This window comes from Arvicola amphibius, chromosome 9 (assembly GCF_903992535.2).
Source record: "Arvicola amphibius chromosome 9, mArvAmp1.2, whole genome shotgun sequence".
Lineage (NCBI taxonomy): Eukaryota > Metazoa > Chordata > Mammalia > Rodentia > Cricetidae > Arvicola > Arvicola amphibius.
In genome coordinates, this window is record NC_052055.2 from 151,663 (window position 1) to 174,775 (window position 23,113).

Here is a 23,113-nt window from a genome sequence, read left to right on the forward strand (position 1 = left end):
GACTCTTTCATTGTAGAAAAATGTTCATTTTGTTTTGTGAGATTTTATAGAAAGAAGTTCCTTTAAGGGCTGGTGACAGGATATAAACCACCATTCAGGAGGGTGAAACGAGAGAATGATAACTTCAAGGTGACCTGGACAGCTCAGTAAGACCCGTTCTCTAAAAGTAAAAAGAAGACTGAGATGTGACTCAAAGAGAGTGCTCACTCAGCATCCCTCAAGCCCTGGTACTGGGGGGAAGAGTTGTTCTTGCATGTAAATTAGGTCCGTGAGTCACCCTGGTCCCAAGGTCCCTGTTCTTGCCATGCCTTCTCCCATCCTTTCCTGATCTTGACGTACTTTGGTGTGTTGAAAGTCAGACTCATATTTTCATTTAGGATTTCTTTTATAAATTGGGGGTAAGGATGGAGTTATTAATCGTAATAGAGGCAGTTTCTTTTTTGTTTGTTTATTCATGTTTTCTTTTTTAAGACGGGTTATTGTATATCCTATGTTAGTCTCCAACTCACTATGTAACTATGGATAGCTTTGAATTGATTGTCTTACTTCTGCCTCCCAAATACCATGAGGTACCATAGAATTGCACCAATAGGTCCCGCCTAGAGTCAATTTTTTTAAATCTTAATAGTAGATAGCTTGCTGCTTTTTAATGTGATTGATTTTGTGCTGGGATTGTAGTTCAGTAGTAGAGTGATAATGTTGCATGAGACCCTGAGTTCAGTCCCTAAAACTGGTAGGGGATTCCCCTCTGTATGCTATGAATATATTTTATTACCATTGATTACTAAAGAAGCTGCTTTGGCCTATAGCAGGGCAGAATATAGCTAGGTGGGAAAACTAAACTGAATGCAGGGAGAAAGAAGGTGGGGTCAGGCAGACACCATGTATCCACCGAAGGAGAATGATGCCAGAACATTACTGGTAAGCCAACAGCCTCGTGGCAATACATAGATTAATAGAAATGGGTTAATTTAAGATTATATAAGAGCTAGCTAGGAACACACCTAAGCCATTGGCCAAACAATGTTGTAATTAATAATAGTTTTTGTGTAATTATTCTGGTCTGAGTGGCTGGGAAATGAAAGCATAGTCTCCATTTACAAAATGACACCCAACATGGGCCAAAGTAAGATTTAAAAAAAATATTAAAAATGTTTCCTAAGTGTCAGACAAATTTGAAGAGCACAGCCCTTTTTAAAATTATTTTGCAATCATTTTTAAATTAGTCTGTCTGAAGTAGCTGTCTTTTGTTTGATTGATATTGACTGAGCTTTTCCTGGGCTTGCTGCTGATAATGGGGAAACAGGTGAGCAGGCTCCCTCCCTCCCATCTTCTGGGAGTTAGAGTTACAGGTAACTAAAGTTAAAGAAAAAGTTGTTGGCTATTGCACCATAAAACAATTTTAGCATAGTTTCTAGAAATTTCTGCATATTTTTATGAATTTTAAGAGCATATAAGTGTACATGCCTGATACATATTTTTTATACCTCAGTCATAATGAGGTCCCTATGTTGCATGAGATCCTTAGGTTGTATCTTATATTTGTTATGCAAACAGTTAATCATGTTTGAACTCTTTATGTTAATCAGGAATATGCTGTGAATTGCCACGTGATCACCTGGGAGAGGATCGTCAGTCACTTTGATATATTTGCATTTGGGCATTTCTGGGGCTGGGCCATGAAGGCCTTGTTGATTCGTAGTTATGGGCTCTGCTGGACAATCAGCATCACCTGGGAGCTGACAGAGGTAAACCATGTACAGGGTATTCCCAGGCTTGTGCAGTCACAATGTGTGTAGAGGAAGTTATAAGTTGTCAGATGGTACTCAGACATTTCATTCTCTAGTCCCTGGTGTGCAAAACTGGATTTATACAATCCTGTGACAATTCTGTATATTTTTGTTTAAGAAACAAAAACTAAACAAAACTCTCTGTCTTTAAGAATTTGTGCTCCTTTGTAGTTAGTCTTAAAGAAAGACAAATGAAACCAAGTTAACAAATAAAGTTGGTGTCCAAAGTGAGACAAATTAATATAAAGAGGAAATCTGTGTAGAAGTGAGTCACTTTGTCCACATACCAGCTTTCTTTTTGAGATCTGTAGAATTGAGTGTTCTGTACTACAAGAGCAGGTATTTTGTCTCTGATCATGATTTCCTAATAGAGCCCCAATGACCTGTGATCCAAAGTTAGTGTTTATTAATTAATGAGAGGTACACCCTGAGAAACTATTAACAAAACAAAAGTTGGAGAACTATTCCAATTAGTTTTGTATTTATTAATCATTTCCAGCACACAGTATTTGGCTCTGTGCATAGCGTATTTCTCAATGCCAGCCGTTGCTGACTTACAGAAGCATTTCAGTTAGGTGGACTACTTCCATTAGTGTACTCCCAGTTTGGGAGGTCAGAGTCTGTAATCAAGCTGTGGTTATGGTTGCTTCCTTCTGAACACTGCTGCGGCCATCCTTCCCAGGCTTCCCTCTTAAGAGCCTGTATCACTTGGTACAGTTGTTAGCATGCCCTGACTTAGAGATGCATCACCCTGATCTCTGACCTCATCATCAGGTAGCCTTCTCCCTGTGTGTCTGAGCCTTTTTGTGGGCTTCTTTTTATAAGGTCATATGTCATAAATAGATCAGGTCTTACTTGACTCCAGTGTGAGCTTAAGATGCTACGTTTGTAATGACTCCAGTTCCAAGTAAGTTTGCTTTCTGAGGAACTGGAAGCCAGGGTATAAGAATTCTGAGAGGATGGGCTTCTACTAATCCATAGCACTGCTCAGGGCCTTACATCCCATCAAGAATCCTCTTGATAATCAGGGAGAGGCACTGTGTATCTATTCCCATTGTAGAGGAAAGAAACTGAGTTCAGCCTGACATTGTATGACACCTGCATTGCAGACGTAAAGCCTGCTGCCCTACCTGGGTCACCGTCTTCCTTACCCTGTTGTTCTGTGACTATATAAGGCAACTGGCCTTTCTTAGCCTCCTTTGCTTTCCCTCACCTGGCAGAGGCATCTTCTGCCCTTCTTTGCTGCTCCACAGCATCCCTTGGTCCCAAAGTCCTGGAATCTATTCTGAATACCTGTACAGATGCTAAAGTCTCTTCTTCTCCCACTCAACGTCTGATTCATCTTTTGCTGCAGTCTTTCTCTTCACACTGTTGTGAAATTGTTCCTTTCCAGTCCTTCATCATATCAAGGCTTCTTCTTCCTACAAACAATTTAGTGTTTAGAATCAGCTTATGAGTCCCAAGAGGAACTGACTACTGACTCCCAACCTGTCCTCAGTAAGCTTATAGTGCAACTGTCTTTGTTCTTTGTAGTTTTGAAGACCTCCATCAGAACCTAGGCCCAGTCCTTCTCTCTTTCTATATCCTTACTTACTAGCCTGCTATTTCCCTGGCTGTACTTGAAGGAGTGTCTTTCTCACCCCTTCACCACCAGTGATCCATGTTTAGACACAGAAAGAAGCTCTAAATACCTCTCGTATTTTAGACCTTTTCTAGGCATCTCTTTTCTTCCAGGAACCATCCCCAGTTGCCTTCACTCAGAGTGAGTCCATCTTGTCCCCAAAGTCCATTGATGTCACCACCTTAGCACTTGCCCAAGTCTGGTTTATTTTGAGATTCAACCTCCCTGGATACTCATTTTAGACACCCTGTTATCTGGTCACCATGCATACAGTAGTGCCTACTGGAAAATGGTACGGCTGAGCACCAATACTTTATTTAAATGTCCCATTGAACCTCTCAGTTTCCTTCACTATGCATCAACAGCCAACCTCTCTGCTTTTACAGCTACTCACAAATTGGCCACCATACTGGAACTGCCCCCCAAACACACAGCTTGCATTCTCAGGCTTCCCATTTTGAGGATTTGCAGCACTTTGTTGTCAGCTTTGAAGACTCTCTGTTTATTCCTCTTGAAGATACTTCTGTGTGCCATCAACCAATGTGGCTCATTGGGGCTGCCAATGTTTGAAATCCACGGTTTTGTTTTCTTTTGTTTGTTTTTAAAGGAGAGCCGGGTGGTGGTGGTGCACGCCTTTAATCCCAGCACTCGGGAGGCAGAGGCAGACGGATCTCTGTGAGTTCGAGGCCAGCCTGGGCTACAAGAGCTAGTTCCAGGACAGGCTCCAAAGCCACAGAGAAACTCTGTCTCGAAAAACCAAAAAATAAAAAAAAATAAAAAAAATAAAAATAAAGGAGAGCTATTTGTTGTTTGTAAAAAACACTTCAATATAAAAAAGCAGAAGCATGTTAGACTTTGTTATTGTTATATTTATATACATTTGGGAAAAGGGAAACACATTTTCTGAAACAATGTGTTATAAAGTGTCTATATTCACGGTCCCTGCCCCATTAACAATATTTACTCAACTGTCATCTCTTGTGTTCCTCAGCTTTTCTTCATGCATCTGCTGCCCAACTTTGCTGAGTGCTGGTGGGACCAGGTCATTCTGGACATCCTGTTGTGTAATGGTGGTGGCATCTGGCTGGGCATGGTTGTTTGCCGATTTTTGGAGATGAGAACTTACCACTGGGCAAGCTTCAAGTGAGTCCTCTTCTTTGAAACCTTGGTCACAGTGTTGTATATGGTTTGGGCTTTACTACAAATGGGTTTTAGTATAATCTCACAATAACAGGTGAATGCTACATTGGCAATTGAAGCACATATAATTATAAATCTACTTTCAAACATTCATCTAGAAAATGCTGCTGGGTATAGTGATTTACATATGTCATCTAGCACTCAGGAAGATGAGACGGGGGATTATGCAAGTTCAAAGCTGTGGGTTATGAAGTGACTTTCATGCCAGCTTGAGGTACATAGTGAGACCCTGTCTGAAAACATGAAAAACAGGTATAGGAAATGTGAAATCATTTGCCATTTCATTTTTGAGCACTCTTTTGGTTCAAAATAATTCTCACAGCTACTCCTTTAATTCATTTCCTCAGCCTGAATCTAAACTCTCATCCATAGATTAAATGGTCTGCCCCTGGGGATGGCCTTTCTAACTTTCATCAGACTGTTGTATGAGGGAGCTCTTAAAAAACATTAGGTTCATCCTTTCACACACCCTGTCTTAGGGATTTATTGCTACAAAGAGACACCTGACCACCACAACTTTTATAATGAAGACTTTTAATTGGGGCTGGCTTAGAATTCAGAGGTTTAGTCCATTATCCTCATAGTGAAAAATATGGAGGTGTGCAGGCATACATAGTGCTAGAGAAGGAGCCCAGAGGTTCTACATCTGGATTGGCTGGCAGCAGAAAGAAAAAGTGATACTGGGCCTGCCTGGAGCTTCTGAAACCTCAAAGTGCCAGCCCCCTCCCCAGTGATATATTTCCTCCAACAAGGTCATACCTACTCCAGCAGGACCACACCTCCTAAAAGTGTCATTCCCTATGAATCTGTGGGTCCATTTTCATTCAAACCACCACACACCTCTGTTGTGGCTTCTCTAGTCTTAGTACAAAGTGTCTATCCACGGCCTGGGAGGGAAGACCCTTTTCCCTGTCACCTCAAGCACCCAAAGTCCCATAGCCATCCACGAGCTCCTTTACTAGGGACTTGGTCTGCATTTTGGAGACGAGGCTAGTTCTACTTTCCTTTGCTGACCCTGATTGTCATCTCATCAGGAAACTTTTTGCCCTGACTCTAGTTTGAGTGTAAACCCCTCCCTCCCGCTCTATGCTTGTAGAAGGGCAGTTTGTGTCACTGCCATTACTTCATTCATTGCTCCTCAACTTGTGGCAGGAGCCATGGATGAGGAGAAGAGCTGAGGTATGATAATAGATGTTCTCACTGCGTTAGGAAGTTTATACCACAAAATATGAACATTTCCTCAAATCATCCAATATTCTTTCAAAAGATGATTTTAAAGGCTTTTCCATATATATATATATATATATATGTATACACATATACATATATACTGATATATATATATATATATATATATATATATATATATATATATATATATATATATACAAGCCATAAAATAGTCCATGGTCATTTAGTTGTTTCTAAAGTTTTACTGTTTCAAAGGCTACAGTGAAAATCATGATGTATCTATGTATCTCTCTATGCATTTCCAGTCCTTTTTCTCTTTTTAATTGGTAAGCTTCTTACGACTACAGTTCGCTGATTTGCAGCCTCACCCATCCTGAGTATGTACATGTATTCATTCACTGTTCCCTTGAATCTGTTTTTAAACCTTTCAGATTCATCCCACATTAAATTGAAAGGATTTCTGCCTAATTCTTCTGGAGTTTGTCTTTCACTGCCTTTTATAGTTCAAGAATTCTTGCATGTTGCCATTAATGGTACTTTAGCTTTCCATTTGGATATACTCCACCCCCACAGTATTTGAATTGAGCCCAGTGCCTGCATGTGCTAAGCAAGTTCTCTGCCACCAAGTCATACTCAGCCCTCTCTTCATCTCCAGTCACATTAAATTGCTGTGGTGGTCTTCAGTTCACTCTGTAGCCCAAGCAGATCTTGAATTTGTAATCCTCCTGCCTCAGCTTTTAGTAGCTGGGATTACAGGTCTGTCCACCAGGTACCACTTCTTTCAGTTCTTTGATTGTATGTTTTTCATTAGAAATAATATATTTGCTCTATCTCAAAAGTTTTTGCTTATTTGTTTGTTTTGTCTGTCTGGGTTTTTTGTTTTGTTTTCTTTCTTGTTGGTGTTTTAGATGGAATCTACTAACATAGCTTGGGCTGACCTTGAACTCCATCCTCCTGATTTAGCCTCCTACATGCTGGAATTATAAACCTACACAATAATGTTTAGCCTAGGTTAGATTTATATTGGTATGTGGTACAAAGGAGAAGTTTTGTACCTGTTGCCTTTTGATTATCTAGTTTATGCTCTTTAGCTTACTAACAATCCCTTCTTTGACTATTGACTGAGGCCTTTGTAATTATTTAAAGCTGATCTACTGTGTAAACAGTATCTGGGCCAGACACTGCTCCAAGCAAGTGGAGCAAAGTGCCACATGAAAGCCTTGCATCATTCCTGGGGATAGACAGTGCTCCTTTCTTGGGATGGTAATAGAGAAGCCCAGGATCAGTAATTTTCCTAAAGACACATGATCACTAAGCAGTTGAGTATGAATTTCTACCAAGCTGACTCACATACAGTCACGGTACTTCCATATTTATGCATTTATCATCCCAACTTCGACTTTAGAATTATTTTGTCAAGATGCCAGAATATAAGCCCATACTAAACAAAGGCTCAGTATTTTCAAAGCCACATTAAATATATAAATGAATATAGACTATTTTAAATTAAATTAACCTCTTGACTACATTAATAATCTGCTTCTGGATTGTAATGTATTTCAATTTGTTTTGTTATGTTTGGCATTTTGAAAATATGGAAAGGGACCCTTTGCCATCCTTCTTAATTTGGGCAGTCTCTGATCTTGTTGCTATTGTACCTGCATCCGTGCTGGGATGTCTTCCCAGCACATCCTTATGCTGGGAAGGTACATAAGGCAGGTAGATAAAGGGCCTGACCTGCTTTCCCCCTGTCTTCTATCTCTTTCCCTCTGGAAGGAGGTACATAAGGCAGGTAGATACAGGGCCTGACCTGCTTTCCCCCTGTCTTCTATCTCTTTCCCTCTGGAAGGAGGTACATAAGGCAGGTAGATACAGGGCCTGACCTGCTTTCCCCCTGTCTTCTATCTATCTCTCTCCCTCTGGAAGGAGGTACATAAGGCAGGTAGATACAGGGCCTGACCTGCTTTCCCCCTGTCTTCTATCTCTCCTCTGGAAGGAGGTGCATAAGGCAGGTAGATACAGGGCCTGACCTGCTTTCCCCCTGTCTTCTATCTCTCCTCTGGAAGGAAAGGTCTAGAACATTGTTATTTATGTCATTGTCACTGAGCTTACAGTCTAAACACAAGAGTCCTCAGTATAGAACTCTGTTAAATTAGACTCCTCACTAACCAAAAGGTTGGCGTACCCTGTTCTATGTGGACAAAGCTGGTCTGCACCATCCACCTCATCTTTAAACCCAAGTCTTCCCGCATGTGAGATGCATTGTGTATCATGAGACATTTGAATGAGAGGTTCCCAGGATTAAACTGATGAAAAGTTAAAAAGAAATCATTGTCACCTCAAACTCTGGGGAAGGACAAGGAGTGATCTCAAGAACATGAAACATGAGCCCCCTTACCATAACATCCCCTTGGCCCTTCAAATACAGAATGGGAGGGAATAGTATCTTTGCTCTGTCTACATTCTTCCTGGTTATTTCCAGGTTGTATCTTTAATTCCTGTTAACTTCTTTTGACACTTCACAAATCTAGCCCTTGGTTAGCTCAGCAGCACCCAGATCTCTGATCTTGTTGACATCACTGTACCCTTACCATGAACCCTGAAGCCCCTCATTCAGTGTGCTCCTGTGACCTGTGCTTGAGACCCTTCCAAATAGAAAGTTTCCTCTGTGTTCTGAGAAGCTACTAGAATATCATCAGTGCAGCTTTACCTTCCCCGCTCTTTCTTATCCCTGTATTTCATGGTTTCCATTCTCTTCTTCTAGGGACATCCATACCACCACAGGGAAGATCAAACGTGCTGTGTTGCAGTTCACCCCTGCTAGCTGGACTTACGTCAGGTGGTTTGACCCTAAGTCTTCCTTTCAGAGAGTGGCTGGGATATACCTATTCATGATCATCTGGCAGGTAATCTTATACATGTCCATTCTAAGGGGGGTAAAACAAAACATGAATCTTCCTGGAGGCTATAACTAGTGGCAGATTATATTTTGTGTTAGCTGGATACTCTGGAAGAGTTTTTGTAGCTGGCATATAGAGTAATTAAAATCTAGGTTACTATCTGAGGAATTGCTTCTGTGTGGCGATATTTAAAAATAGGAGTCTCTGAATTACAAATTAGGAACTGATTTCCTGGAAAAGATCATATTTAGCACCCATCACCCAATGAATTGAGTATAACACTGTTTTGAATAATATTTTCAAAACCAAAGATACTATAGGAAGAGTTTTTAAAATTTTTTTATTTGTTAATTAATGTTTTGCAGTGCTGGGGATAGAATCCATAGTATCCAGGGAATGTCTGGAACCCATTCTCAATAGATACTGAGCGCAGTTGTTTAAAAAATTGAGACAGTAATTGGGTTGGTGTCAAGTTTTGTCTTTTCCTTATTAGAAGGAAGCACAGCTGGTTTTTCTGGGGTCTTGCATGTACCAGGCAAACACCCTACCATTGAATCTTTTCTTTTATTTCTAATTTACTCTTTGGTGTACAAAAGTGTATTTCAGCCTTTCCTAGTTTGTATAATGTTCAGAGAGCTGTCTCAGCTGTTGGTATGGGGCACTTGGATAGAGTGAATCTTGCAGTGAATTGGGGGAGAGAAGCATTCCAGGTGGAAGAAATCTCAGTAGCCACTGGGGAAAGAGTCTCATGCCTCTCGTTTTGGAGACAGACTTTTTTCTTTCTTTCTGTCCCTAGAGGTTTTCACAGCTCCTGGCGACTCACCCTGGGAAACTACATTTTGCTTTAAAGGTCTTTCAGAATCATCAAATGTAAAATTTTAGGACTTTCAAACATGCACTGTGTTGCACATGTGCAACTACACACACAAGTATATAAATAAATGGGAATTTTACTTTTAAGACTGAAAATTCTTGTTCACACAATTCCTTTCTTGATAAAAGTTTATTTTACAGAACTGCAAATGAGTAAATCATTATTGTGGATAAGTTTGCCTCCATAGCTGCAAGATCCATGTCTGAAGATTCAACCAATTGCAAATAAAAATAATTTAAAAAATCCTTACAAGCTGGGAGTGGTGGCACACACTTATAATCCTAGCATTCAGGAGAATGAGACAACAGGATTAACTCAAATTCAATACCAACCGGGGCTACATAGTTTCAGGTCAGCCAGCACTGCATAGCAAGACCCTGTGTCGGAACACCAGCAACAAAAGTTACATCAACCCTGAACATACAAACTACATGCCTCATGTAGTTAGCTCTCAAATGAACCTCAAGCATCTTTAGGACAATACTGATTTATCTAGAGTTGGGCTGTTTTTAGAGGGGCATGATTTACATACGACTATAGAAGTACTGATTTGCACGATTTGTCCTGGGCTCACAGTCTGTCCTGACTGTCCCAACAGATCATGCAGAGGAGCCAAGTGACAGAAGTGCACAAGGAACATTGCAAATAGCTGATAACCAGAGATCATACAGTCCTTTCCCACCACTTCGTCATACATGTACACACACACACACACACACAGAGAGAGAGAGAGAGAGAGAGAGAGAGAGAAAGAGAGAGAGAGAGAGAGAGAGAGAAAGCGACCTACTCCTAATTGGTCAGTAGTTATGTACTGTCTGTTACTACTTTAAGTATCAATCTCTGGGAGACCCCATGTATTTTCTTAGAGTGCTTTGGGCATCCTGATTATATTTAGCTCTAGAAGGCCCGTTTAAGGAATGTATGCTCATGGTGTAGCCCAGCACAGGGTGACTGATCTCTCTTCTCTTCAGCTGACTGAGTTGAATACCTTCTTCTTGAAGCACATCTTTGTGTTCCAAGCCAGCCATCCTTTAAGCTGGTGTAGAATTCTCTTCATCGGCTGCATTACAGCTCCTACAGTGAGGTAATTCTGTCCAGTCCCATTGCCGTTTGCTGAGGACATATATTTGCTTTGTGTTTTCTTCCCTATCACATCAACTGAAAAATGTTATTCTAAATATTTGCCTGGAATATTAGAAAATGTTTTGATTTGAGACCTCAGTACTAACAGTGAGAGTTTTTAAAAGAAAGTGATTACATAGTGGCACCCCCTAGAACGTCTCTTGTTTTCAGTACCTGTATAGTCTGTCCCTGTTGGTCTTCTTACATCCTGTTTAAAAGTAGTAAAGGTGACACTGGACTTCTAAAATGAGATCATTGGTAAGAAGAAAAGTTTGTATAGAGTTGAAGTCACAAGCGACTTTATTTTTAGAATGAGATTTTGTTGAGATTCAGTTAAATTGATTCCCTTCTTAAATGCCCTGAAAATCCTCCAGGACAGCCATGGTGAGTGTAAGTGTCTATGCCAATATTATTCTGCATTCATAGGACTGGAAGAGTCCATTTGGACACCCACGAGGGACAGTTAAAGCTAATCCTTTTCTTTTGTTTTAGTTTCCTATTTAGAAATCGCATTTGCACTGTATTGCTGCTGAAGAAACACATCCATGGAAACTAAGCCGTTAAAGGAGTTAGAACTTTTAAAAACAATAGAATTATTTAGCTTATCCAGGACACCACCCCTTTTCCACATCTTAAAGTTTGTGTTGGGGTGGAGGTGGAGTTGCCGTGGCTCCTGTGGCAGAGGACGAATCGCAGGAGTCTTCTTTCTTCACTGTGTGGATTCCAGGAATGAACTCTAGATTGCCAGGCTTAGCAGAAGGTATCTTTACCTGCTGAGCCATCTTGCTAGCCCCATCATCACTTTTAATCTGCATTTGAACCATACAAGTGGAGGGGCTACTTTAACAAGGAAAGGAGATAGAGTCACCTTGCTCAAAGAGACTATCCCAGCCATTGCCTCTTGTCATCTTTATTACCCCCAATATCAACAAACAAAATTAGAAAAACTGTTCTCTAGAGAGTACCATGTCAATCTAGTAAAGGCAAGTAAGGTAATAAAAATGTGGATGAAATGAGAAAACATATGTTCAGATTTTTTTTCTGGGGACTTTGAGGTAATGGGTCATAGTTCATTAATGGGTATTAAGTCTTTGAGTCCCACAGAGTTAAATGTAAAATTTTGTGTACATATATTATTTCTTTGCCACAGAGTCTCTCAAATCCTCAAGGGAACCTCCTAAAAATGGTGAGTTCCTGGTTCATTTGCCTTCTGCAGGCATGGACAGAGCTCAGGAGTACTTGTGAGACTCCAAACCACACTGTCTTATTTGACATTCACTCACCAAACACAGCCATGTGTGGTACATGTAAACACACATTTTACATGAATTAATTCAAGTGCAATACAAAATACCTCATTCTGGTATTTTGGTATAGTTTTTATATTGGTCACTTTATTAAAGTGACTTTTATCTGCCTTTATCTTCATGTGACACCCTGAAACATCTGAAAGATGTCTCTGCCTCATATGTAGTTCAGTCAGCAGGTGCTGCTCTGAGTACTTGAAAACTCTTTACTAATCTTGTTAGCAACATTCAGAGCCCTGTCATGCAGGTAAAGTGAAGTGCAGCCAGGGCCCCTCCAGTTTCAGCAAGGGAAAGATGTCTACGTTTTTACCTGTACAATCAACACCCATAACCCTGAAGATGCCATAAGAGACAGTTGAAGAAGCCCGGAGCTGACCTTCTGAAGTGGTCTCCACTCTACAGAGAGGCTGGATCGGGCCCAGACTGACTTGCTTGGGGCTGTGGGAATGGTGCTGGACCAATGCTGTCTTTGCCAACACTGTGATCCTGTCTTTAGAATCTCTTACAGGAATGTTTGAATAGCCCTGGCTGACTGTTCACTTGAGTAGAACTAGACCAGGCAGCTGTAATATGGCAAGCAAGGCAGGGCAGGTTTTTATCCCCTCTGGAAAGTGCTGCTATTGTGTAGAACCTTGGCCTGGAGAGGTTCTCATGTATTCCAACTCTGCTCTTTCAGACAGTACTATGCTTACCTCACTGACACGCAGTGCAAGCGCGTAGGGACACAGTGCTGGGTGTTTGGGTGAGTATCTGTGATTGCAGGGGTTTCAAAACCATTTGAACCCCTAAATTTCATAGAATATTTCTTAAGAGTCTTCTAGTGTAATTCCCCATCAAGGATGTTGATCAAGTTCAGAAACTATTTATTGAAGAACTCAGAGTCCTTGCTCTACAAAATAAATTAGATCCAGTATGGATCAGTTGAATTCCTCTGAACATATTTGAGTTTGGGACATCATCCTGTCCTGGGCTGAGCCACACCTCATGTTATTTCGACCTTAGAAGGTCTCTGTGAAAGAACTTAATGCATCCCAAAGTATAATTTTATTGCTCCAAGAATTAACACAGCCACATGGTTACAAATTGTGGGTACAAATGTTGTTAGTTAATGTACTGCTGACTATTTCATACTCCTTATTTCCCCTCCAAACCCTCTTATGGTCAAGCCTCTTTTCTGTGTGTCAGGTAAGTCACCAGCGATCTTTCTTCACATCCAGAGTTCAAGAGGGATCTTTATAGGAAGATGAGTCCCTGAGATAGGAGGTAGCCTAGGTTCTAATTTGAGTGTGACAGTTTAGAATAAACAGGCAGAGTTAGAAATCAGTGCATACTTGGTTAAAATAGCTGAGCAAAATATAAAAGAAGCTGTCATGTGAAGATGATCCAGAGATGATTGTTGTGATTTTTTGCCCTCCCTCCCAAATTCTCCTTTGTGTGTATAAACATGTCGCTAAGAGGTTCTCTATGGTTTTAAAGAATAAAAATGTAGATATTCAAGTTAGAATTCAGTAAGTTCTTCTCCACCCCTCCTCCTGCCTCCCAGTCCCAGGAGACAAAGGGCTGTTGTCACCAGTTTCTTCTGAGCCAGTGGGTGAGCCGATTTTTCTGCCCAGGTGATTGCAGCTTCAAGAGTGATCAAGCAGATTAAGTTTCTTTTGTTTAGTGCTATGTGGGAAGAAGGAGAATTCACATTTCTACGATTCTGGTGTACTCTGACAGAGGATGTCCTCTGATGTCATGTGGTCATGTTTAGTTCTGGAAAGGATGGGTGTTAGCAGTTTCTTCCCATGTTAATTGAAGGAATCTTTCCAGCCATGAGCTCTTTGCTCTCAGTTAGGAATTCCCCCTGCCCCCCATGTGCAGTTTTTTCTTCATGTTTAAGAGTCTTCAACAAAGATCTTCTCCATAGATGTGTATCAGTTTACTAGTGGAAGGAGACATGGGTCAGACGGGTGGTACTGTGACATTTTCCTTCTAATTGCCTATCTAAGAAATATAGTCCAAGTGAATAGGAGAAACAGCAGAGTCAGCAAGGCTAAGCATGGCAGAAAGCACTGTGATAGAAAGTTGTACCTTACTGGACAGTGATTAAAATTAAGTTCCAGGGTCTAGAGCAGTAGTTCTCAACCTTTCGATCACAGCCCCTTTGGGGAGAGCAAATGACCCTTTCACAGGGTTCGCAGTCAGATTACTGCATATCAGGTATTTACCATTCATAACAGTAGCAAAATTACAGTGGCAATAATTTTATGGTTGAAACTATATTAAAGGGTTGCAGCATTAGGAAGAGACAGTTCATCATTTAAGAGCTCATACTGCTCTTATAGAGGACAGGAATTCAATTCCTAGCTCTCATGTTGGCAGCTCACAATTCCTGTGGCCTGTAACTCCAGCCCCAGGGGATGTGATGCATCAGGCCTCCTTGATCCCCGGCACACATGTGTGAGCACACACACACACACACTTAAAAATAATAAGTATAAATTTTGAAAATATGAAGTCAAGTGCAAATGTGAGCTATTTGGGAACTGAAAACTGCTGAAACGTGAGCTTGGAAGAACTAGGGGCCAACCTAAAAATGAATAAATCTCTCTTTATAAATCATGCTGGAGGACTCTATGAACACCAAGTAGAGCCACCTTCAGTGAGGTACATACCAGTATCTGGGAAAGGAACCGCTTCTAGGCATCGAGTGTTCAACCCCCTACCCAGGCCTCCACTTGCCTCTCTTGTCCCACCCCCACCCCAGTTGCCTTTACTTTATTTCCTTTCCCATAAAATCAAAAATAACTTTAGTATCTGATTTCTTTTAATAATTAGTAACTGCCTTCTTCTTTTTTGTGTCTTTAGCAAGATGTGGAGAGAGAGAAGAGTCTACATCCCATACATAATGACATTTTATCTTTTGGAAGGTAGCAAAGGGCAGGGCAAGGGTCAAACAGGGCTGCCCCCTTCAGGTGTCCTTTTCACCATTTTATACATTTTTCTCCTGAAAGTGATACTTTGTTTATATATAAATATTAACTCACAATGTTGGCAGAGCGTATATGGGCAAAACCCATACTTTCCCATGAGGCTTTGTCATTAGTTTCCAAGAATTTCAACTCCCAGAATCCCAGGAAGTTATTTGGTCCTTGGGCAGGCATTATCTTTTAAGAACTACAGTTTCCAGAATCCCAGGAAGTTATCTGATCTTTGGGGAGGTGGGGCTTTCAGGTTAACTTTGGGTCTAATGGTAGTTCAACAAAAAGTCCTGGGACAGGTAACAGAAAGGCTACAGTAGTGGTGATTGTAGTGGATCTAGTAGATGTCAGGAATCATCTCAATTCTCAGTAAGAACGCTTGTAATTCTGTTAACAGATTATAAAGATTTGTTGAGTTAAATAAATAAGTAGTGGAATTACAATAACAAGAAACAATGGTGAAATGAAAACATACACAGTGAAAGAAAAAGACATTTTCAATGGCAACACTACTCATTTAAAACAGTGGAGACAGGTTTCATTTTGTTCCCCATTATTCTTTTATAATTTTTATGAGAAACCCTTATTCCATACGAATTTCTTTTTAAGAGCCGGGGAATAGAGGATCTCTTTTGACACAGAAGGAGTTTTTTCCTTGGCTTGTTATTGCTAAATGCATCCAGACTTCATAAGTTATAGACAGGGTTACTAAGGGTATGTTAAATTCAGTTGAAGTGATTAATGAATCTTTCCTTCCCCTTCTTATTTTAACACATCTGTAATTTCTGTTATCAGAAAAATAAAACTGTTACCTATAGGACAGTCATGGTGCAGATTCTAACAGCTTGCAAGAACATAATGTTTAAAGTTTGACTTTTTTTAATGGTGTTTTTTCATTCACTTTCTACCTCTAGTTTTTAGGCTCCTCTTCTTTGGGTTCCTTAGGTGCCTTCTTGAGGTGTGCATGATGAACCCAGGCAGGAATACCAGCAACAGCAGTAGGCATCCAGAGAATTACAATGTAAGGTCCTTTCTGGTCCTTTCCATCTAGGTTCAAGTTGATTGGTTTTGAAGCTGCAGACCAATACAGTAACTCTGGGTTGAGACAGTACCCAACCAGTTGAGCAGCCTGGATCTGAGGGCAAAATCTTATCCAAGGTTAACTGCAAATCTTTTCAGGACTCAGAGATTGGAGTGGGACAGTTGATAACAGTATGTCATGTACTTGAGGGATCATGGGAGGTGGCTACCCATAGATTATTTCGTATAACTTTTCTTGGTAGGAAGTACATCATACCCTTAGAAGGGTGTAAGACAAGAGGTCAACCAAGTTATCATCATTTTCAAGAATATATTTAGCTAACGTCTCTTTGAAGTTCTATTCATCTTTTCTATCTTTCCTGAGTTCTGAGGATGATACATACAACAAAGTTTCCAATTTCTGTTAAGAGCCTTAGAGAGCAATTGAGATAACTTGTCTGTGAAGAGAAGCCATTGTCGGACCCCAGAGATACAGGGAGGCCAAACCTGGGAATAATTTCCCTTATTAATCTCATAGCTACCACTTGGGTAGTTTCTGCTCTGGATGGAAAGGGCTTTACCCAGCCAGTGAGTGTCAACAAAGACAAGAATATATTTGTAGCCATATAGTCCTGGTTTGACTTCCATAATGTCATAATGTCCAATTCCCAAAATTCACTGGGTACAGTACCTTAACACTGTTGACCTGGGAAAAGTATGTCCGTCTTTTCATTTACATGGGCACAGGTCAGGCAGTGGTCTGAAATGTTCTGAAGTTTTTCTTGGTGTCTAGGTAGCCAGACACAGACGTGAGGGAAGATGAGTTCTGAGATCTTCTTAGGTGACAAGTGTATGGCATGATGCAAGGCAGTTAGTCCATTTGGCCCTGTACCTTTGGCGTGCAGATTCTTCTGTCAGCAAGATCCACCATCTGTTGTGGTGCTCCTTAGTCCCCAAGTCAGAATCTGAGTTGATTTCTTCTGATCACACTCAGGAACATCTTCATTGAGGCAGAGTGGGGGCTCTGGAACAGCAGATAGTTCCAGGACAGCTTGGGTTCCCCAAAAGCAGCCTCTTTGGTGACTTGATCTATATGGTTTTCACCTTGAGTTTTGGGCTTTTTTGTCTTTTTGTTATCCTGGCCAATGTATTATGGCCAGTTCAGTTGGCAACCAGATGGTCTCTAGCAAGTAGGCAATCCCCTCTTTTTTTGGGGGTGAGGGAGGGCATTGAGACAGGGTTTCTCTGTGAAACAGTCCTGGCTGTCCTGGAACTCACTTTGTAGAAAAGACTGGCCTTGAACTCACTGAGATCTGCCTGCTTGTTCCTCTCGAGTTCTGAGATTAAAGGCTTGTACCACTACTACTAACTCTCTGTTTATATATCTGTTCATGAAGATGAACTGTGACAAAAAGCATATTTGCTGTTTGTGTAGATAGTCACCTTTTTTCTTTCAGCCCACCTTTTCTATTTTTTTTGTTCTGTTTTGTATCTGCCTGCCTCTGTCTCCTGAGTGCTGGTATTAAAGGCACAAGCCACCACTGCCCAGCCCTTCAGTCCATCTTAAAGCCTACATCAGAGAAATTATTTCTGCTCTTTGGGCAGATATGCTCTTGGGTAAGGCTTGTGTCCAAGTGTCTCCTTCTGGACTGTGACCACCACTGCCCTGTCATACTTGGTTCCCTCTTGAATGAAGTTGTTGCCATCTGTGTAGAAATCTGCATCTCTGGTGGTAACAGGAATGTCTGTCAGGTCCAGTTGCATACCTGGGATGATGTCCAGCATCTCCATGCAGTCATGGATCAGTTTCTCAGTGTTGTCATCTGGCAGCAGGGTGGCAGGATTGATGGCCAAAGATTTATTGAAGGTCAGTCTGCCCTTATCTAAAAGAAGGCATTGATCCTGAGTCTGACAGGCATTTGACATCCACGGATTGGTGGCTTCCCTCAGCAGGATTTCCATTACATATGAAGCTGTTACATTTAGATTCTGTCCCAATGTGAACCTGTCAGCTTTTTTTCCCCACAAGAATTGTGTCAGCTGTGATTCCTCTTTAATGAGGGGTGGGCATCCAGAGGCTACAGGATCCCAGTCTCTTTGACAAGTAAGGTGTGACCTTTTCCAGGGACTCAGGGTCTGAGTCAGGACTCCCTTGCAAATGCCCTTTTTTTCATGAATGTAAAGATAAAAGGGGTTGAAGAGTTAAAGTGGGGGCCTGTACAAAGCCTCTTTTAAGTTCTTAAAGGCCTGTTCATGTTCCTCATTCCATTCCAAAGAAGTGTTGCCCCCAGCCATAGCAGAGTACAAAGGTTTGACAATTTCAGAAAACCCATGTATCCAAAGACAGCAGTATCCAACAGCTCCCAGAAATTACCTAACTTGTTTCTTGGTGTTTGGAGTTGGGATTTGCATTAGACAGCATTCTTTACCTACTCTCAGTTCATATCCCAAGCAGGTAACCTAAAGTGAGCCAGTTTGGACTTACTTTTTAGAAACTCCATAGCCTAAATGGGCTAGAGTCTCCTGAGGGTCTCTGGTGGCTCCCTAAGAGTCTTCCTGTCTTTAGTGGCCAATAACAAATCATCCACATTTTGAAGCAAGGTTGCCTCAGGGTACCTAACTGTGGGAGAGATGTAAATCCTGGTTAAGTGCTTCATTGAGGATAGTGGAAGAATTTTTGAATCTGATCCTGTCTGGTCCAGATTGTCCCCTTAGCCTCAGTTCAGGGTTGGCCCTTTTAAATGCAAAGATTGGCTCACTTCATTCTAACAGGGGCATAGGAAAGAATGCATCTGTTACATTCAACACAATGTAAACTTTATGCTCTGGTGGTAATAAACTGAGCAAAATGTAGGGATTTTTAACATTGAGTGAATGGATTCTACCCTCTTGTTCACTTCGCTCAAGTCTTGTACTAGTCATAGTCTGAGTTCCAGGCTTTTGTGCAGGCAATAAAGGGGGTATTCCAGACTGCCTGGCAAGGAATAAGTATACCTGCTTCAAGAAGGTTTCTGATGTGACTCTTAGTCCTTTCCCTGGCTTCTGAACTGATGGGGTGCTGCTTGACTCAGATGAGCATTGACCCAGACTTTAGTTGTACTAAAATTGGTGGCACATATCTTGCCAGGCCACAAGGATTGTCCTCTGCCCAAACTGGAGGAATTTCCTGGATCAGCAACTTTTTCCATTCCCTTCTAGGGAATGGGTTGGATTTTGTAGGTGCAGATATTCCTCACTTATTGGGTAGACTATAGCTAAAAGCCTTAGGGTTTCTCAATTGCAACCTAGGAGAGTCTCCTAAGAATGACTTTGTTGTCTGAAACTTGTTCAAGAGGTCCTGCCCCAGTAAAGGGTAGGGACACTCAGAAATAACAATAAAAGATTGAGTCACAGTTCCTTCTCCTAGGTTAACAGTCCAGTTGGTGGTTCATTTATATTCTTTGGTATCCTCTGTTGCCCCTTTTACTTCTGTAGTTTGGTAGGTAAGGGGACCTAGAAGCTCCCATTATACTGAATGCATACCCCCATGTCCATCGGAAAATTTACAGGTTACCCTAATGGTGAAGGTTACCATAGACTCCCAGGGGCCTAATTCAAAGAGGATTAGCCTCACTAATCCTCTATAACTATGATTGACTTGGGCTTGGGGGAAACTGCCTGTTTCCAGCATGGGCATTCATTTTTTCAGTGATCCATTTCTTTGCAGTAGGCACATTGGTCCTTTTGTAAAGATCTCTCTTTATCGTGGCATACATGGGTAGAGTTTAAAATGGCTGGGGTTTATCGTGCAGCCACAGTGGGATACACCATCTTCTTTATTAAAAGAACTTTGCTGCCTTTGCTATCAAACATCTTTCGAGCTATCTCTAATAGTTCTGACCCGTTCTTTCCTGCAAACCCATCCATTTTCTGTTCTTTCTATGCATGTCAGGGAGTGACTGAACAACAGAGGCCGGGATAATCGCCTTGATGTGCCAGGTCCTCTGGGTTCCTGGAATCCTATAGGATTGGATAACTGACAGGTGTTCAGGTCATCCAGGAAAGCTGAAAACAATCCATCGGGGTCCTGTTTCACATCTGCTACCCAGAAATAAGGGTTTCTGTCTTGGCAGAGCATGGTCAATTGCCTTTCCCCTTTGGTCGTTAGCCACTGAAGCTATTCCAGGGAGTACTTCAGCTGCTTTTGTGAGAATCTATTCCTTTTCTTCAGGAGTGAAAAGAGTATAGAGAATCTGCTGACTGTCATCCCACATGGGGAGATCATTGAAAATATAGAATCAATTAGAAATTAAGGAATCAGGGTTAGTACTGAAAGGGGCTTTTGATTCTTCCAGTTGTGGAGATCTGTAGTGGAGAAAGAGACATGCAGGTAGTGATTTTTTAGGAAACAGGCCATAGGGGAACAAGGACCAAAAGAGGTGCCAGCCCAGAACCAGGATTAAAGGAGGAGTCAGGAGGGATATATGGACTCCTGGCTGGTCTGCAGAGGGGAAAGTACAAGGGGAGGTAGGGAAGAGTTGGAGGAGAAAACACAGTGAGACAGGGAAGAGCCAGATAGTGGGGTAGGGGTAGATGTGGATAAAGGGGCAGAGTGAGGCTGTGATGGTGGGACTGGGGTGATGAAGGTGGAGGTTGAAGTGAGGGGGTGGAATGGTAAAGTTATATGGAAGGAGGAGGTATTCTTCTGCAAATTCTGTAGAGTTTCTGCTAAAGGAGGGCCATTCTGCTGACAATCGGCTTGGCCACCTTGCCCTTTGTGGACTATACAGACCTTCATGAGGGCTGGGAGGCTGGGTTGCAAGTTTGCTTTAGTTCAAGGCAAGATGTATCCAGTCTGATCTAGGCAGCCATGCTTACCAAGAGTAACATTTACCACTGCCCAGACTATCTGAGAATCAAATGTCAGTCAACCCTGAATGTGGGCCATTCAGCTTTACAGAATGTTTAAAGGCAGCTCTTGGTGAGAGGATAACATAATCCTTCTTGACTATAGCGTGGTAAAGTTTGTCAGAATTCTTTAGAAGGCTATTGGAGCTTATTACCTGTATTGTCTGTTCATTTAGTCACCCCAAGTCCAAATAAATCAGTTAACACAGAAAATACAAATGTCAGATCAGAGGCAGTAAAAATGAAGCCAAAGACAATACAAATGAGATATAAAATCAGAATAAGAACCTCAGGTGAACAGTGCTACATCTTGTGTTTTGTCCTGGATAGGAGAATATTGAGGTTCTGTCGAACACCCCCACGTCCAGATTGGGGACTCAACAGACCAGACTGTGGCTTTCAGGGAGGCACCTGTGGATGCCACTGCTTTTCTCAGCAGTTCACTCTATTAGTCCCTGAAGCTGAAAGTGTACCCCAGAACCTTGGAACCTTCTGAGCTAACACTTCATCCCTGGAGTTCTGGAGTGAAGGTCTAGCTTTAGAATTTGGGTGGGTGACCTGATCTCACTGAAGCCTCCAGAAAATGTTAATCCCATTGGGTAAGAATAATAATACCACTACCACAATTTTGAGCCAAATTTGAAGCAAGTTTGGTTTTTATTGGGGTACACACAAGAGCTGACTAGTGCCTGCCTCCTAAGTCTGTTTAAAAAGACCAGGCCTTAGTCCCTTCTTGGGCCCCTTTTAAGAAGTAAAATCATGAGTAGTTGCAAAACAGGTTTACAGAAGAAAGACAATGGAGCAATAAGAAAATACAGAAAAATCTCAAAACCACATATGATCTCCATGTGGAGGGATGCTTAGGGAGGGCCAGGTATTCTTCAGAAAAACAAGCCAAGGTCATGGGTTGGGGCAGGTCTGGCTCCAGAAAATAGACTTAAAGGCAGCAACTCAGCTTTTACAGTAGATAGAAGCTTACTTTTTTTTTTTTCCAATACAGTATAATGGCTCCTACCTTAAAATGGAGTGAGGCAAGTTCCTCAACTCAGCTGTCACTGTCCTACTGAGATGTGTCCATATACACACATAATGGCTTAACTGGGGCTTTTTATGTCCTGGGATGCTGGTGTTTAGAAAAAACTGCAGGTCTTTATGAAACCCATTGAGTATATCCTGATTAGTATTTAAGAGCAACATAGAGGACTAGAGAGATAGCTCAGTAGTTACTGGCTGCTCTTCCAGAGGACCTGGGTTTGATTCTTATCACCCACACAGTAGCTCATGACCAACTATAACTCCAGTCCCGGGGAATTTGATGTCCTTTTCTGGCCTCCATAGGCATGGGCATACATACAGGCAAACCACCTATATGTATAAAATAAAAATGAAGGAAAAATAAAGTAAAAATGAAGCAGAATGGAAAGCCACCAAAGTAGGTGTCAAAGGACAAATTACAATTTAGTCAAAGATCTTAATTACTCTTATTTTCTAGAATTGGGGAATACTTACTCTGTAAAGTAGGACAAATGCAATAAATTGAGGAGTATAGATTCATTTTAATGGAGAATAAAGGGTGGGGAGAAAGCAGAAACAAAGAATAGAACGATTATCTCACGGCATTATGCTCCTTTAAGATGAAGATAAGGAAACATTCATAAACAAATAATTTACTATTGACATTAGGTTGCTTCAGTTTGCCTTCCTTATAGGGTTAAGTAGAAAGAACTTTCTTATGCCTATGAAATTGGCCTGTTTGGCACATTTTACAATTTTGTAATCTCTAGTTCCAGTTTCTTAAATTAGATAAATACCTTGGTTTCTACTTGGTTACAGAAAACTTCTTTGACTGACTTTTAACCTGCTCTATTGGGACCTGAGACAAGAGCTTAGTTGAAAACAAAGGCCTCCTGTAAATTTTGTTTAATGAGGGTTGCAGTTATTTTTATGAGACTTGTGTTTAAATGGTATATGTGTGAGTGTGTGGGGGTGGAAATGAAGTGGTTTGTTGCCAGCACTAACTGGCTAGTTCTATATATTAGTTACTTTTCTCATTGCTGTGACCAAATGACCGAAAAAGCATCTTAAAGGAGAAGGGTTTCCTCTGGCTCATACTTTGAGGGTGCAGTCTATCATGGTGGGGAAAGCAGATAGCAGGGCCCATCAAGGCAGCAGGAGCTCATGCCTCTGTGGACTAAGAAGGAGGACATGTGGAACTAGCTGTAAACATCAAGGCTTGTC

General features: G+C 41.3%; 1 protein-coding gene across 3 annotated transcripts in view; it reads left to right on the forward strand.

The window, feature by feature from the left end:
- The window catches only part of Ptdss1 (phosphatidylserine synthase 1), a 55,600-nt gene that overhangs the window by 20,969 nt on the left and 11,518 nt on the right, over positions 1 to 23,113 (forward strand). For all 3 annotated transcript variants that reach the window (XM_038342873.2, XM_038342874.2, XM_038342875.2), the window contains exons 5-9: positions 1,590 to 1,748; positions 4,403 to 4,554; positions 8,567 to 8,708; positions 10,548 to 10,660; positions 12,682 to 12,747. In XM_038342873.2, the coding sequence (XP_038198801.1) occupies positions 1,590 to 1,748; positions 4,403 to 4,554; positions 8,567 to 8,708; positions 10,548 to 10,660; positions 12,682 to 12,747 (632 nt within the window). The remainder of the gene's footprint in view (positions 1 to 1,589; positions 1,749 to 4,402; positions 4,555 to 8,566; positions 8,709 to 10,547; positions 10,661 to 12,681; positions 12,748 to 23,113) is intronic.